General features: G+C 46.7%; 1 protein-coding gene across 1 annotated transcript in view; it reads right to left on the reverse strand.

Moving 5' to 3' along the window:
- Nucleotides 1–16,032, reverse strand: part of Usp46 (ubiquitin specific peptidase 46) — a 67,123-nt gene extending 51,091 nt beyond the window's left edge. Inside the window, exon 1 of the mRNA XM_021163490.2 lies at nt 15,871–16,032. Within this exon, the coding sequence (XP_021019149.1) occupies nt 15,871–15,906 (36 nt within the window). The 5' untranslated portion in view covers nt 15,907–16,032. The remainder of the gene's footprint in view (nt 1–15,870) is intronic.
- Nucleotides 16,033–18,498: the final 2,466 nt, after the last annotated feature.

Consider the following 18,498-nt stretch of genomic DNA (forward strand, 5'->3'; position numbering starts at 1 on the left):
AGGCTGAAGTAACTTGCCAAGATGAGGCCTGAGCCGGCAGAGCTCAGTGGTGGCCACACTCTACAACTCCAGCTCCTTGTCGGAGAACCATTTCTAGGCACTTCTCTGGGCTTCGGCAGGAAGCCAGCCGTGCGTAAGAAGGCACAGCGTGACAGATACATGGCAGCATGAGTTCCTGTCACTTATGTGACTCTGGAAGGGGTGATGTTTCTCAGCAGCCTAACATGATCCCATGTAACAGCTGTTCCACGGAAGCCCAGCGTCTACTCCCGGGACATCTGACTACGCAGTGGCACAGAGTCGCCCTACTCGGTGAAGGACACCTGCAAGGGGCTCTGGCTGATGAAAGTCACACAAGTTAACTTCAATTCTGGGTCTATGTCTGTTTTCCAACCCAGAGTGGAGAAGGACAAAACCGCCACCCAGCCACTGACTACAGGGAACCAGGAACAAGAACTTCACTTGGCCCCAGATCCCTCCGCAGGGATGATGGCCCTTCGGCTCTGACTTCCCCCATCTGTTCTCATCTCATTACTTTTCCAAGAGGTGGTGTTAGAGACGGGTCCTGGCAAGGCCTGGAAGGTGGTTCCGCTCCGCACAGTTTTACTGCACGGTCATCTCATCTTCCCGCTGCCCTAGCCTGCCATCCTGGTCTCTGCACTCAAGGTCCACAGTGAAAACAATGAGCCAGGCGACCCTGCTCCCGGCAAAAGGAGAAGAGAGTCGCCATGCTTGAGTATTAGCTGCCCGGTCACCTCTAGGAATCACATCCTTCCTGAGCAGTGTGACGCCATTAGAAATATTTAGTATAACAAGAAAAAAATCAGCAATGTATGGATTATAAAAGCAGAAATCTAAACCTCTGCATTGTCCCCCCTCATGGCAAAGAGCATGGTGGTGAGAGAAGGAAGGAAAGGAGAAGTGAGCAGTCCTTTAATGTTGCTTGAAAGTGTTAGCACCAGCACCAGCCAGCTCCAGAAGTGCAAACACATATCTACAACAAGTGGCCAGAGCAATTCTGTATCTGTCAGGCTGAGTCATAAAAAAAAAAAAAAAAAAAAAAAAAAACCTTGAGGCTTCTGTTTTATATATCTTTGGGTTTCTATTTCATTTGGCTCATCCTTTTTTAAAAATTGTATTTTACTAAAAGATACGGGTCTGAGACAGACTGAAAATAAAGACAAAGCACGCACTATCTCACAGACTTTGAAAATAACTGCCCAAAGCCAAGCACGGAAATGAGAGCGTCTTCCGTCACAAGTCTGAACAGCTCCTCAGGCACACCTCTAGTAAAAGAGACACAAGTAGAAAGAAAAAAAAAGCTAACAGGCCATTTGCCCCCAACTGCCAAGCATAAGAGGTTTCAGTGTGACACCTGTTAAGTAAGGCATGCTGTTGGCAATACCAGCAGCATGTGTGTCCTTGTAGTTTTGTTGGGAAAACAAAAAAACAAAAAAACAAAAAAAACCAAAGATTTAAAAACTACTAGTGGCTGGGCAGTGGTGGCGCACACCTTTGATCCCAGCACTCAGGAGGCAGAAGTGAGTGGATCTCTGATTTCGAGGTCAGCCTGGTCAACATAGCACATTCCAAGACAGCCAGGGCTACAAAGAGAAACTCTGCCTGCAAAAAAACAGGAGGAGGGGGAGGAGGAGGAGGAGGAGGAGGAAGAAGAGGAGGAGGAAGAAGAAGAGGAAGAGGAGGAGGAGGAAGAAGAAGAAGAGAAGGAGGAGAAAAATGCTAGCTGACAGAGACCTGGTGGATGAGGGAGCTCTTTACAGAGTACAGAGCACAAAAGCAGATAGGATAATCCATGTGTACTAAATGGACTGTGTTTGTAAAAACTAGAAGGAAGAGACTGAAGGAGAGAGCTTAGAAGTTAACAACACCTGTTGCTCTTGCAGAGGACCTGCGTTCAAAGCACCGACGTGGTGGTTCACAACCAGCCGACCCTCCAGTTCCAGGGGATCTGATGCCCTTTTCTGACCTCCAAATGTGCCAGGCACGCACAAGGTGCACATGTATATACAGGCAGAACACACACATAAAGTAAAATAAAATAGATGAATCTAAAATAAAAAAAATTAATAAAAATAAAGATTAAAACTAAGAGTAAAACCATACTTGGCTGAGTGTATAAAAGATGCCTCATGAGAGCCAGGCAGTGCTGGCAAACGCCTTTAATCCCAGCACTCGGGAGGCAGGGGCAGGCAGATTTCTGAGTTCGAGGCCAGCCTGGTCTACAGAGTGAGTCCCAGGACAGCCAGGGCTATACAGAGAAACCCTGTCTCGAAAAACCAAAAACAAAAAAGCCTCAGAGAACACAGAAGCTATAAGTATTGACAGCCATCGAGGACAGGAATTGGAAAGCACTTGCATTTTTGAACACTTTCCTTATACACACTTTGAAATTTTTGTCACATGGACACAAATCACCTATTCAAAGGCTTGGTTTAAAAACTTAGAGGAACTGTGTATTTGGTACTACATATATTTTCCCAGTTAGTAACTCCTACCTGTGCACACCAAATAACTCAAAATAGGTGGCATGCACTCCAGATGACTAAATATCCTTCAGTGGACCATATACCATCCTTATCAGGAGATGAAAGCACAATGATTCCTAACTGATGATTCCAAAGCATGGCTACATGCAGTCAGCCTGGGCATCCTGAGGACATTTAAGGATAAAGCCATGGCCCTTCTACCTATTGCCTTCCCTAACTAAAGCCAACAGTAGGCTCCAACGAGCTTGCCTTTGTACCACCATTCCTGCAGGAAAGGTGCTTTCTGTTAGGCCCAGACAGGTCAAGGAGACCTACCTGACACCACTAAGTTAGAAAGAGACTGGATCCTGGGATCTGGGGGGATAGCTCACAGCTCCAGACCGGCATTCCGGACTCCTCTGCTTATGGACAAAGGAGGCACTCAGAAATTCGTAAGTCACAGAATGTATAGGTACCACGTGAAGCACGAGGCATAACTGACTCCATCTTAGCCCCACAGCAGACCAGGGAGGCAAATCCATTCCTCACCCACACCATATTGCATGAGAAGGAGATCTGTGAGACGGAAGAGCACTGGACTCTTAGACCCAACCAACAGCATAGAAAAACTCAAACCAGACCTCAGCCACAGTCTTGTCTGCCCTCAAAAAGCTCTCTAAGGTTCAACTGAAATGAAATATATAGATCTAAAGAAAACTATTAGAGAAGTTTGGGTGAAAATCACCATTAAGAGACACTGAGCAGGGCTGGAGAGATGGCTCAGTGGTTAAGTGCCCTGGTTGCTCTTGCAGAGGAACCAGGTTGGTTCATAGAACCCACATGGCAGCTCAGAACCAACTCAAATAAGCCCAGCTCTGGGGACGTGAAGCCCTGTTTCGGCCTCCATAGGCCATAAGTAGTTCACAGACATCCGTGCAGTCAAAGCACCCACTCATCTAAGATAAAAATTAAAATAGTCACTGACCTAAGCAGTTGTATCTACTCCATTGGTGTTTTCTAGAGGAAAAAGAATTGGGGATAGAAGGCACCTCATCCCAGCGTACACACATATGCAGACACATACACACACATACACACACAGAGACGCACCGAGACGCACACACATACACATACACAGAGATGCAGACATGCAGACACAGACACACAATACACAGGCACAGACACACAATACACATACATATACATAAACATGCACACACACACACATATACACACACAGACACACAGACATGCAAAGATAGACAGACACACACATACACAGTAACACAGACACACACACAGAGACATATACACACAGACACACACACAGATATACACATATACGCAAACCCTGACATATACACACTCATACACATATATACATATATACACACACATACACAGACATATACACACACATACACACATATACACATGTACACACACAGACATATACACACAAATACACACATATATACATATTCACATGTATACACAGTCACACACATGCACATACATGAACACATACATGCATACACGTGTACATACACGACACGTACACATACACACATACACACAAATGTTTCTGAATATTACTGTACTTGCATTTTCTATTTGCCCTCATTTCTCTACTCCATATGCATTCTCCCAGACCAATGAGCCAGAGTCTGCTCCACTTATCAAAGTTCCCTGGAGCCTGGCATTTAACTGGCACGCACTCTCTGGGCATCTCCATAAACAGCTCGCACTCCAGGCACAGTGGAGTGACCAGCGCCTTACAGTCACCTTCAGCATCGCTTTCACTTTCAGAAGTCAGACTTGAGGAATAAATGACACAGTCTCCTGTTACAGTGCAAGGCTGATTAGGAGAGAGCTGTGAGCTTCCCTCTAGCTGTTTCTCTGACAACAGAAGCAGTGAGACAGGAACCCCTTCTCTGCGAGGAACCCACAGTTAGAATGAAGGCAAGGGATTTATTTATTTATTTATTTATTTATTTATTTATTTTAGAATTTCATACATGAGCGCTATCCTTATGTAATTCCTACCCCTCCCTCTTCTCTTCAACTCCTCTTGTGTGTCCCCTCCACTCACTCTCAAGTTCATGACCTCTTATTCTATAATTATTGTCGCGCGCACACACATACACACACACACACACACACCCCCTACCGAGTCGATTTAGTGTCTTAGGGCTGACAGCTAGGGATCGGATAATCTTTCAGGGAGCCAAGGCTAACTCTTCCCCTCTCATCAGCCATCAACTGATTGCCTGTAACTCTTCCTTGAGGAGTAGTGAGGCCTCATGAAATTCCCACTATCTACAGGAGCATGTCACCCGGCATTGTCATTGACCAGGACAACTGCGGCTAGATAGTGTCTTACAGACATGGTGGATGGATGCTGCACCCACGGAATCTCAACAAGGAGTAGATAGACTTGGCTTCTGTGCCTGCAGTGTCACTCTTCCCAAAGCCAGATGAAGTGCCCCACAACTGGCAAGTCAAAAGGAAATTAAGAGCTTTGTGCTGAACTGGGTGTGGTGGTGTTTTAACCCCAACACTGGGGAGGTAGACACAGGTAGATCTCTGAGTTCAAGGCCAGCCTTGCCTACAAAGTGAGTTTCAGGACAGCTGGGGCTACACAAAGAAACCCTATCTTGAAGACCACCCTCACCCCCCTAAAGAAACAACCAACCAAACAAAAACAAGCAAACAAGCAAGAAGAAGAAGAAGAAGAAGAAGAAGAAGAAGAAGAAGAAGAAGAAGAAGAAGAAGAAGAAGAAGAAGAAGAAAAGAGGAGGAGGAGGAGGAGTAGAAACAAAAGAGGTGCACGCTTTCTAACTCACAACCAGAAAGAGATAATTATAAAAAGCAACATGCGCAAAGCCAGCGCAGCTTGCCAAGTGCTTCCGCAGGGGAGTTCCTTTGATGCCCAAGAAAGCAGGGAGGGCACTTGGCTGTTTGCTTTTGTTGAAAGGATGAGGAAATGGGCTCTGAGACTTAGCGAGCAGGATATTCCAATATCAAACCCGTCACCACCACTACCCAGTGGAAAGTCATCCTGTTTCCCTCCTAAGATCTTGTCACCCCAACTGTGCTCCCACCAGAAGCACCTGCTTCCCCAGAAAGGGGGTCGCACTGCAAAGTTTCCTTCCAGCCTGCCTATCCAACAGAATCAACATTTTTCACAAGCTCTGTGCATTAAATACTCAGAGGAATACTGATTTTTTTTTTTTACAAAAGTTTGTTTTTTGTTTTTATTTTTAAGGTAAGCTGGCTTTGAATTCTGAACCCCCAATGCTCTATTCTCCACCTCCCAAGTGCTGGGATTCCAAATGTGTCCCACTACACCTGGCTACAACGTAAGTTTTCCATTCTATCAAGCTAGATGTACTTATTTATTCATCAAAAATTATTTATTGAACACCTATCACCTAAATGAGCTAGGAACCATGTTGACAGGTGGGAAATCACAAAAAGATAAGTCTAGCTCCTGCCCTGGGGCTTGGGGGGCTATCAAACATATGGTTTAAGGCCATTGAGATGCCCCAATGGGGACAGTGCTTGCACATAAGCCTAATGCTATGAGTTCAATCCCAGGTTCCCATATCAGGACAGAAGAAAGACCTGAAAGATGTTCTCCACATACACACACAGTCCCTTAAAAAATAACATTTTCACTTTGTAAAATATGGTGGTTTAGCCTCAGTAGCTCATCAAAATTAACCATGATACTTAAAACACCACACACACATACAAACACACACACACACACACACACACACACACACACACACACACACGGCCAATCTAGACTGCATACACTTTACACAGTCAGAGAGTGTAACACCCTTTCAGCAGCTGCGTATCAAATTCCTACTGACAGAACCACTTTGCAGAATACTTTGACAATACTTCGTTATTGACTCCATTTTCCTCCTACTATAACAAAATGCCCTAAAGACTGAATCTCATAAAGAAGAAAGCCAGACACGGTGATGCACACCTTTAATCCCAGCACTTGGGAGACAGAACAGGCAGGTCTCTAGGTTCGAGACCAACCAGGTCTGCAAAGCAAGTTCCAGAACAGCCAGGGCTACAAAGAGAAACCCTGCCTAGAAAAACAAAAAGAAAGAACAAAAGAGTGGATGAAAGGCAGGCAGGAAGGCCGAACAGTGGTGGCGAACGCCTTTAATCCCAGCACTCTGGAGGCAGAGGCAGGTGGATTTCTGAGTTCGAGGCCAGCCTGGTCTACAGAGTGAGTTCCAGGACAGCCAGGACTATACAAAGAAACCCTGTCTCAAAAAAAAATAAAGAAAGAAAAATAAAGAAAGGCAGGCAGGAAAGAAGATTTATTTACCTTATACTTTTTTTTAAAGATTTATTTACTTATTTTATGTATGTGAATACACCATCATTCTCTTCAGACACACCAGAAGAGGGTATCAGACCCCATTACAGATGGTTGTGAGCCACCATGTGGTTGCTGGGATTTGAACTCAGGACCTCTGGAAGAGCAGTCAGTGCTCTTAACTGCTGAGCCATCTCTCCAGCCCCTTCCTTATACTTTTAAAATTATATTGTATATTTGTTATAATTGATTAATATACTTATATATGTGTGTATATATATGTATAATATATTTATATATATGTTATATTATATATTGTGGGTGTACACATGCACGAACATGCATATGTATGGGAGCCCAAGTGCTATGGGGGCGGGGCTTGTGGAATCAGAGGGCAATTTGTGGGGATTGGTTTTCTCTCTCTACCACATGAGTCCCAGGGATCCAACTCAAGTTGGCAGCGAACACCTTCACCTGCTGAGCCATCTCTCTGTCCCCAGGCTAACAGTGTTAGAGGCCGAGAAAGTCCAAACAGCATATGGCAGGGGCTCTGGAGAGAACCTCACATGCATGGCTCATAATGACAGGAGCACATGTGGCCAGGACGGATCATGCTGTGAGACAGGACTCGACAGAGCCCCGAGAAGGGCTGGGCTTGCTCCATCGAGACCCCTCTTATGACAACTCCTGTAACTGTTCAGCAGAATCTGAGCAGTACAACATCAGCCCCTTCCTAGGGCATGCCGTGATGACCTAACATCTCCTGCTAGGCTCCACCTCTTAAAGGTCTCACCATCCTACTGGGGAACCAAGCTTCCAACACATGAGACCTGTATCCAAAACCCAGTACTTTGTAAAGGGGCAGGAGGCACATCCTAAGAGAAGAAAATCCACCTACTGCAGGACTCTAGGACAAAGAAATGAAGACCCAGAGACAAAGACAGCAGGAACATCCACTGTGTCTCTATTTTCAACAGAGAATATTTTAGAAGCTATTGAACCTGCCCTTGAAGAAGAGAACCAATATGGACCCATCGCCAAGATGAATAGCACTATCACAAAGCAATGGGTGAGTAAACTGGATTTCTGAGTCAACCTATTTGCAGCCATAATTGTTGAGCAAAGCCAGAGTTGCAAAAGGCCAGATGGTCTTGCACATGAACATCAGCAGACGACCTAGAGAATCGCAAAGAAAAGACGTGCGTGGGAAATGCCACACCAACTCCAGAAATGGTTTGTTCTGGGAGGAAGGTGAAGCAAAGAGAAAGGGTGTTGAAAGCTGGTTTCTAAGCACTACGTCTGAAAAAAACAACTAAATATGACTACATTTTAATATCTGTTATTAACTCTGAAAAGTAGATAGCTAGGTATATGACATATGTTACATTTCTTCTTATTTTTGTTGAGGCTTTATGATTTCATTTTTTAAAGTTTCTTTTAAAAGCTTCACAAGGGATACATAACCGGTACTCAAGAAAACTCGTGAGACAAGAAGAAAATTTAAAAAAAAAACCTAATTGTTTAATGTCAAGAAATACAACTGGAGAATGGTAGCACTCTCTACCTTTTGAAGTTAAATCACTGCCTTAAATAATTTTACATTGATTTTTTAAAACCTCTCACATGGCAGGTAATTCCTCTAAACAATATTTTGAAGAGCTTGGGGCTATCCCTCCGAAAGCTTGTATTTCTCAAACCCTGGTCCTCAGGAGTGTATAGGGTGTGGAAGTAAGGAGTAAGCATTTTAAAATGCAGGTTCCAGGGCCCCACCTAAGATCTGCTTACTCAAAATCTCTCCCGAGTCTGGACTCTTACTAAGAGAACACACAGGTGTGCTCGATTCTTTGGTACACAAAGAGCCACTGAATTATAAAGCATCATAGCACCTATTGTGCTCAGTGAGGTGACATTCACAGAGCTCTTCTGGGGTTGGGGTGAAAGGAATGTTTTCTGATAGTGAACGCCACAGACACTTGCACCAGGACATTCAAGCCAAACCTGATGAACCCTGGCTTCCTGTGCACAAAACCTAACCCAAAGGACAAAGAATTGTACTTTTAGAATAAGACCAGTTTCTAAAAGATCTTCCAACAGCAACTGGGTCAACAGGAAAACTCCTCAAGTACGGCCCTGCAGCTGTGCATGCCAGCAGAGGCCTGACATGATTTTCACCAAGGCCAATTTCATTCAAACAAAGCATGGACTTGCACCCAAACTGGACCTGAAACGAGCCCAGCCGGCCCAGAAACAGATCCGGAACAAACTTGCTACGTAGCTCAGGACATCTCCACTGGTGTCTGCCACCTCCACGCTGCCAGTGCCCCACCCCCTGGGGACAATTTCATGTCCCCCTACTTTCCCTGACCTTTGCTTTGGTCTTCCTGATTTTCCTCCTCGCCATCCCCATGCCCTGTGTTCAGGCAAAGCCAACGCTGATCATGACTTAGAAACATTGTAACACAATATACACATGAGATGTTCAGCCTCGCTAGTGAAGAATAAAGTGCAAGTTTAAACCACAGAGCTGCAATTTCACACCCATCAGATTGGCAAAACGCCACATCTAACAATATCGAGTGTCTGACGCAAGCGTATGGAACCACTAGGCCCCCCCCTCCCCCAACCATGCTGTGTAGAACACAAATTGGTACGACTGCTTCAGAGAGCAACCTGGCAATAAGTTCCAGCGGAAGTTGCCCTTTCCCTTTGCCGCAGTAATCCCCTTCTGGGTATTTACCATAGAGAGACTACAAACATTTACACAGGAAGACGAGTTTAAAACTGCTTATAACATTGAAATATACTGATCAAACAAGTAAACCCTGTGATTGTTAATAAACTGAATATATGATTGCACGTTCATTTGAAGGAATATTATACAGCACATGCACTAGACTTATGAGTATCTTGATGAAGGAACCTCAGGACGACTTAATTAATTAATATTAGAGAATTGGTAGATGCTCAGGATGACTTAAATTAATATTAGAGAATTGGTAGAAGCTCGGATTTACAGAGTTTGTTTAAAACACATGAGTCAGTTCTATATCTGGCTTGTCAGTGTACACATACTGGTAAAAGTATGAAACACATGATAAATGCCAAATTCGGAACAATGGCCCCTGTGTCTGAGGAGAAGAGTGGTGAGCTGGAGATGCCCAGGGGAGGTTTGAACCGTGTTTGGTGCAGCTCATTGCTTCCCTGGGTGGGGAGTGCTGGCTGCTTGTGCTATTATTTCGCATACCTTTCTGGATGTCTAAAGTTCACCTCCACCCTAAGAAGGAATCCCAGGACTGAGTGTATTTACTCTGTGAATTCTGAAGCGGGGGAGGTGCGGGGGGGAGGTTGGACCAACCAATGAATGGCAAGGCAAGCATTAGGAACCAACAGGTCCCCTGCCCGTGATCAGTATAAGGGATCCACAGCAAATAATCTCACTCACCAACCACCATGGTGAACCTGGGATTTACAATGTCCATTAATTAACCCGTAATCCCAGAACAGCAACAGTGCAGACAGCCTATAGCACCATGGAGGGCAAGTGATAAGTGTGTGCTGGTTCACTTGGGGGCCCTTTCTCTCCAAAGACTATCAAGGCCTTTCAAACCCCCTAGGCAGGCATTGGTATCACATCAAATGGCAGCTAACTGTTAACAACTTGAAAGAAAAGTATTTAGACCATACAAATTAGCCAGATTAAAAGATACCACCGTTCACAGCTCCTCCAGCCAGCTTTCTTTGGACTTCGTGGGGGGACCAGAGCTCAGATCAGGAAGAACTCAGGCCTTTCTGTTGACACTATCCAACTTAATGGCATCAGAAAACCTCAACTAATTGCAAAGACCAGGCTCAGATACTGGTGGGCAGGAGACCCACATCTAATTAAAGAAAGTTCTCTTAACTGCAAAGGCAATGGAAGTTCAAAATTACTTTCCGGCTTTAACCCAAACACATGAAGAGCCCACACTAGTGAAGATGAATAAGCAGGACCTAGTGTGTGGTTAAGTAGAACACCAGGCTCCTTACTCAGAAAAGGCCTCACAGTCTTCAATTCTAGCCAAATATTGGTGTTCAAATTTGTCTTCCCCCAGGAGTCCAAGGAAAACAGAAAATTCTGCAGACTTAATTGTCAGGTTCTGACCTAAAATAAACTACAACATATTAGACCTGAAAGGTCAGGAGAGTAAATTTCTTTTTCTCTTTAAACATTAACCCACTTCACCTCAGGCTGCATTTATTAAACACCTAACAACCATCAGAAGGAACCCTCATTCGTAACTGTATCCTTTTCTCACTGATACAGTAAACTCCATGTCCAGCCGCCAGTTATCTTTGCAAATAGAATTCATGAGTCATGGAAATAAGTTATCTCTTCAGGCACATTGAGAGACTGGCATTATTATTATTATTAAAATAAAGTTCTGATCATTCTCAAACCACTTGAGTTAGGTACATCGATTTATGAAGATTAAACGATCCTTATTAAAATCCTCAGTTTGGGGACTGGGAAGACCGCTCAGCAGCTGCTCTAGAGGGGAGCTGGGTTCAGTTCCCAGCACCCAGCGCAGCTCACAGCTGCATGTGCCTCTGGTCCCAGGATCCAACACCCTTTTGTGAGCATCAGGCACACACACAGTGCGCAGACATACAAGCAGGTAGACATTAGACACCTAAGATCAAGTCCCCAGTTTTGCCACCAACGTTTATTGGCTTTAGTGTTTCTTCATTTGAAGGCAACTTCATCCATGTAACAGGATTCCAATCTGGCACACAAATGAGCGTCGGAAACCATACTAGTGATGATCCATGCTAAACCACCAATATCTGGTGAGTTCAACGAGATTTGAAACAGGTAGTTAGGCACCGAAGAAACTAAGCCAGTTAAGAGAGGAAAGGCTTTAAGAAATACTGTCCACTAAGAAACATCTCAGAACCAAAACTATATTGCACAGTTTTACGGGATGAGAAAAATAATGTATAATGTATAATTTACCAAAGGCCACCAACACTGTACTGGCTATGTACAGGTTAACACTGTACTGCAATGACACCCAGTCCTACAGCTTCAGCTCCAACTGGTGTTGACTGTGATTACATGCTCATGAAAAGTAAGAAACCCACGTAGAAACCATGAGACTCTTACAGACGTGTCCAGTGGTGCTCATCAGTGTGACCACCTCCCTACTTCTAAGATCCTGTTCATACCCGTCTGTGTGGCTATCACACTATATTGGAATTGTTTCATCTTTTTCCAGAAACAGGCCACAAGCTAAGGACCCACAGAGCTCCTTGGGGCTGTGGACCCATATCTTTATGTACTAAGTACCTACACACAGTATGTGCTAGTGCTAACACTGCTGGTCCTTGATGCCATTCATCAGTAGAACATTTCTCACAGAGAGAGAGAAAGAGAGAGAGAGAGAGAGAGAGAGAGAGACAGGGAGAGAGAGAGAAAGAGAGAGAAAGAGAGAGAGAGAGAGAGAGGGAGAGAGAGAGAAAGAGCTCTAGAGACAAAGCCCAAGCCTCACACAAGCTAAGCAAAACACTCCACCCCTAAACTACATGTTATACACACACCAAAAAATACAAGCATCGCCCCCAACACACATCTTAATGAAATGAAGAAGAGATAACGTAGGCCAGTTTACACCAGTACAAGTCACATTCGCCTCCTTTTTTCTTTCTTTTGAAAATTCCTCAATTCAAACAGGCAACAAAAACAGTACATATTCACCAACGATATCTTCCATTTGTAGGACCCTGAAACACCCAGCGAGCAGCGTGCACTGCTCTAAACAGCAGAGGATTATCAGCAAGGGGACATCTCCTTGTGCTTGGTAGCCACTGAAGCATTTTCAAAAATTACAACACACCAGCCAAACAAGCTTTACTATCTCCACCACACACAGCCATGTGGTCAGACTGACTCGCCCTAGCCGGGGAGAGATGATCGGGCATTGCCAAGGGAGGACATTCACAAGAAGCAAACGAGAGCCAGGTCTGAACTTTGAAAGGACAGGTGCCTCAGGGGAAGGGGAGGCAGTAAGAGGAAGGAAGGGGGAGTGAAGACCTTAGGGAAGGACGAACTTGCTTCCAAGCTTATTTAAGCCCTGCTGCGAGCTCCTTCAATGGAGGAAAGGAGATCCTGTCAGAGCTAGATCTTCACCTATCTTGGTTTATCTTCCCCAAGAAGATAGTATCTTTAAACATTCTTTCAGAACACACATCAGAAAATGTTTAAAATAGACCTACAGCCTGGGTCTATTATTGCTCTGTGGTAGAGTTCTTGCCTGTGCTGTGTTTTGAGCCAGCCAGTACAAAATAAATAAATTAATAACAAACAATCCCTGGTTGCTCTACCACCCCTCAAACCCACTGGGAGTAAAAGGAGAAAGTGAAAAAGCCCAAGTACCCTAGTGAGAAACCCAGTAACAAGAGAGACTCGGCAGGCACCTACCTGGAAACAGTTCATGGTCAAGTGAGCTTTTATCTCCCTGTGCAGAGACACCGCAGCCTCCCCAGCACCAGCTTTCTCCTCTGGGAACCAGGCGTGAGGGAGTGGGAGGGGCAGAAGTGACCTGAGCAGGTTTTATAAGGGGCGGGGTTTCCAGCTCCCACCCCAGCTTCTCTACAGAGTCATTCAGCTTGTTTTGCATAAGTGGCCCAATGGGTGGTTTATACTCAAATAGGAGAAGACGACCAAATTCCCATGGCCCCTAAAGGGACTGGAGGTAACACCATAAGGAGAAAGAAGGTGGTGACCACAGTGGCCACTCACTGAAAACTTACTATGTCCTGGGCTGTGAGCCCCAGGAACTCCCTCCTGGAATGCAACCATTATCAGCCCATTTTTACAAATAAAAGCTGAAGCAAAGACTAGCGGGCTCAAGGACACAAGGTTGCAGTGTTCAAAGTGGGTCTTGAAAACTGGATGAAGCAGGGCACATCTGTCTGTCAGCTAATGCTTAAGGCACCTCATGCTGGAGGTCTACCTGGGCTAACGAGCCCCTGCCTCACAAGCCACAGAGTAATACATAAGCAGGACTGAACCTAGAGTCTCACATTAGAAGGCATGAATTTCTCCACTTGCCCAAGACAGTGTCTAAACAGAAACACTAGGTTTACTTCACTATGGGAAGGCTTGGGGGGGGGGGGTGAGCTTTAACTTGGTCACCAGAAGTGTTTATTCTATTGACATAATACTGGCCCATTCCTCTCATGTCCTTCCAGAAGCTTGTCTTCCTGGCTGAGTGTCACTGAAAACAGGTTGTGACATTCTGTCCAGGTGTGCCAAGAAGTCCTAGCTACAGCAAGGGCAAGAACAAGCCGGAGGCAGACTTCCTCTTGGGACACGATTGCTCTCTGGTTTCCACTCTGCTTCTATACGGAGAGGTGTCACTGGATTGCAAACTGGACAAGCATGGCTCCACAAGCAGGCCCTGAGCCTCAGGAGCCTGTAAGCCTGCGGCCAACCCCACAGGCGGGAAAGACAGCCTTGAAGCTCCTGTGGTTTCCCAGTTCCCCACAGGAGCTCGGTTACAGCTGAGACACCGAGAAGAAATGCATTGTCTTCTCAGGGCATCCAGCCACATTAATGTCACTGGACAGGAAGAAGCAGGAAACCTGTGTCTTCAAGCAGAAAGGGGAAATGACAAGGCTGCGGGAGCCATCGGCTAAGGAGATTTGTACCACCAAGCAGGCAAGCTACCTCTCTGGGACCTGCATTTGCTCTGCTGGCCTGGACCAGCACAGAGAACTGGGGCCAGCCCCAGCAGGTCTCAACTCCACCTGAGCTAACACATGGCTCCTTAATGCTCTGTGCCATGTGTTGATCTTGCAACAGAATGTGGGACATAAGATTTAAAGAGCTGTGTGATGGGGGAAGGGCAGCCAGATCACCTTACCTGAGGCCTACTTAATCAGGCCTCCTCAGATTTCCTTTAGATGCTAGTATTACTGTCTAACTTGGTGGCGGGGAGGGGGGATGGATTCCCCAAAATGGAAAAAAAAAAACAAAACAGTGTTCCAGTTTGAAGGGGGTCCGAGGGGGTGAGGATCCAGAGAGTACAGGCAGAACACACACCCTCCTCAACTCCCACACCCCAGTGCCTTACCCCTGACCTCCCTATGGCTCCCACAAGTGGGGGTGCCAGCTGAGTACACTCAGGGGCCCCAAAGGCTGGAAACTGGTCCCGAGGAAACTAAACAGAACCGGAAAGTAATGGGGGAAATCTAAATTAAAGTGACCGCTGGATAACACCCCCCCTGACACCCCCACCCCCACCCCATCAGACAGTCCAGGCAGTGTCCAAGCTAAATGGAGAGGAGGCGGGGCAGGACGACCCCCTGCAGACTTCCTCACACCCACAGCCATCTCACTCCCAGGGCCTGCAAACGTCCCTGCCTCCTTATAATCTCCTGCATGCAGGTGGGGAAACTGAGGCCTCCAGAACAAATTGCCGTGCTTTTCTGATACCAGGTTTTAGTTCGCCTCTCTAACCAGATTCTTCACTTGGAATTTTTATTTTTTATTTATTTTTTTATTTTCTATTTTTTGGTCACAGCTTTTATGTCTATCCAATTTCTCCTGGTAAGAGCACTGCTGTTGCAAAGTGAATCTTAAATACAATCAAGGCTGAACTCCAGAAGGAGCAGAGGGCAGTCGGCGAGTCCGGTAAGGGTTTATTTACTGCACCAGGATTTGCTTTCTTCCACTCCGGGCTCGTACCCTCATGGTCCTCCCTCGGGACATCGGTGTGCAGCCACCTCGCACCCTCCACCCCCACCCACCGCCTGCACCGCAACTCGAGGGCGGGGGCATGGGGCCGCCCTGGGGATCCCTGGGATCCGCTCGGGGTCCCCGGCTGGGACAGAGGCGGGGGGGACTGCGGTCAGCCGGCCCAGCCTCGGGACCGGGAACTTCTGGCCGCACGGCCCCCACGACCGTGGCGCGCGTGCAGCTCCAGCCCGGGGTTCCCTTTCTTTGCCTGGCTCGCTGCGGGCGCGACCCCCGGAGGCTCGGCGGCCACTCACCATATTACAGATGGAGGCGATGTTTCGGACAGTCATTAGTCTAAAGGTTGCAGCGATCGCGCACCGCCATCTTTACCAGGGGAAAACGGGACTGTCCATGGTGGCGCGCAGCGAGGCCGGGTGGCGGCGAGGCGGCCTGGGGCCGGCTTGCAGTGGGGTTGGGCGAGCGAGGCCGGGCGGCGGCGAGGGCGGGGCGGCGGCGCGGGGCGGGGAGTGGCGGAGCGACGCAGCCCGGGCCGTGGCCGGCGGGAGGAGGAGCCCGGAGCCGGGAGGCGCCGAACCGAGGCCACTGCTAAGCTCCCGCTGCCAGCCAGGACCCGCTCGGCTGACCCCACTAGAAGCCGTTCTTGCTCCTCTGCCCTAGGGTCCCGCTCGGTGCCAGCTGCACCGAAGGCCAGCCCCTAGCAAACCCAGCACCGCGGCCTTTCCGCCGGACCCAGGACCGCACTGGACACTGGCCGATCGTGGGCTGGGGACCTACACCGCGGGGACACGGGCGTGCTCGCTTCCCGGTTTCCCTCTGCCTGTTCCTGCTGGTGTCCAGCAAGCCTTGGGCGTTAGGGGTTAGCTAGTGAAGGATATGAGTAAGGGTCTAAGGGTGAGTGTAGTCCAACTTTAAAGTTTCTCTCCAGGGTTCTAGCCAGATGGCATCCGCCGGAACCCGAAAAGTAAAATGAGATCAGGACATGGGCGTAGCCAGAAAGCCCTAGCCAGCAGCAACCCAGCTGCCTAGGGAAAGGTTCCCAGAAAGGAAAGAATTCCGGGTCTAGGCAGGCACACTCGGGAGATTTGTGACATTAGCAGGTACAGAGGAAATGGCCGGGTTCTGGGCGGTACTAGAGGCTGTCCAGGAAATAACAAAACAAAACTTTCCTATCTCCCATCCTCGGAGCTCCTGGTCTCAGTTTTGTGAGACGAGGAGGTGCTGTTTGAGCTTTTACACATTCCTGTGGAGGCCCAGACTGCAGGCTCGGGGTGCACATTGTACACACCGCTTGAGGGATATGTTCGTGAGAACTGAAAGAGTTCATTTCAAACACGGGGAATAATTGTGCAGACAAGTTTGCAGTCCTGAGCTTTCCACAGGGAAGTTGTGCATGTGAAACGTGATAAATTCCCGAACCAATGTATTTTGTGGGGAATTAAATTAGGAGAGAAATTAATATAATTGAAGACAGCTCTGTCTAGCCAAGAGTAACATACTGGGGGCTGGGAGGCTAGGGTTATACACATAACATGAGAGCCATCCATCCATTGGTAATTCTCCTAGGATCTGGGGTGGAAATAGAAGACAAAAACCACTGACTGAAGGGTGACGGTGGGAGGGTGGGTCACATGGATACTGTATTTTTCAGTGTGTAGAAGGATTAATATTCTGCTCATAATGAGTCATTCTACCTGAATTTTACTTTCATTCTTTTTTACTGCTGTCAGTTACAATTCTTTCAGCTTCTACACGATCTATTAGTTAATAGACATGGTTAGCTCCATAAGGCTTACAGAGCAGGTCTCCAACCCAGCTCTGTGTTTCTCAAATAAATAGTACAGATAAAGGCATGCTAACCTTAGGTGGGGCACCATTTGAGGAGGAGGGGCGGGGGGAGACCATCGATAAAACACTCAAACTATGACTGGCCAGAACAGTAAGGTCCTGAAAAGCTTAAAGACTGAGAAATGTCACAAGATGAAGGCCTCAGCTTTGTGCATGGTTAGTCTAAAGCTTTCATGCTTTCTAATGATAAACTTTGCGATTTTTTTCCAATATGAATGCACTGAGTGCAAGGCCTACAGGGGTTAAAACACAATTGAGAGCTGGGGAGATGGCTCAGTCTATAAAGTGCTTACTGCACAAGCACAGATCCCTAAATTCACATCCTGCCCCCCCACCCGCCCGAGTCCACACCCACAAGTAAAGAAACACAGTCATGGTGCATAACTATCCCAGTGCTAGAGAGGCAGAGAGAATACAGGGATGGGGCTGGTATTTGCTGGCCAGCCAGACTAGTCAAATCACAAGCTACAAATTTAGGCAAGACCCTCTCTGTCTCAAACAAGTAAAGTGCAAGGGGTAGAGAGATGGCTGGATGGTTAGGAGTGTACATTGCTCTTCCAGAGGACCTAACGTCAATTCCCATCACCCATGTGGGATGGCTCACAAGTACCTGTAACTACAGCTACAAGGTATCCAATGGTTTCTGGACCATGGCACCTACATCATATGCACATACCACCTACACAAACACACACACATCCATAATTAAAAATCAAATAAATCGGGTTGGAAAGATGTCTCAGCTGTTAAGAGCACTGACTGCTCTTCCAAAGGTCCTGAGTTCAAATCCCAGCAACCATCCTTAATGAGATCTGATGCCATCTTCTGGTGTGTCTGAAGACATCTTAAAAAAATATTAAAAAAAAAAAAAGAAAAGAAAGAAAATGCCAATTTTTTTAAAGGGGGAAGGGGCCTGGTGAGATAGCACAGTGGGTAAAAGCATTGACCACTCTTCCAAACGTTCTGAGTTCAAATCCCAGCAACCACATGGTGTCTCACAACCACCAGTAATGAGATCTGATGCCCTCTTCTGGAGTGAACGGGGCCAGCCAGAGGGAGCAGAGGTTCTAAATTCA

This window comes from Mus caroli, chromosome 5, assembly GCF_900094665.2.
Source record: "Mus caroli chromosome 5, CAROLI_EIJ_v1.1, whole genome shotgun sequence".
Taxonomy (NCBI): Eukaryota; Metazoa; Chordata; class Mammalia; order Rodentia; family Muridae; genus Mus; species Mus caroli.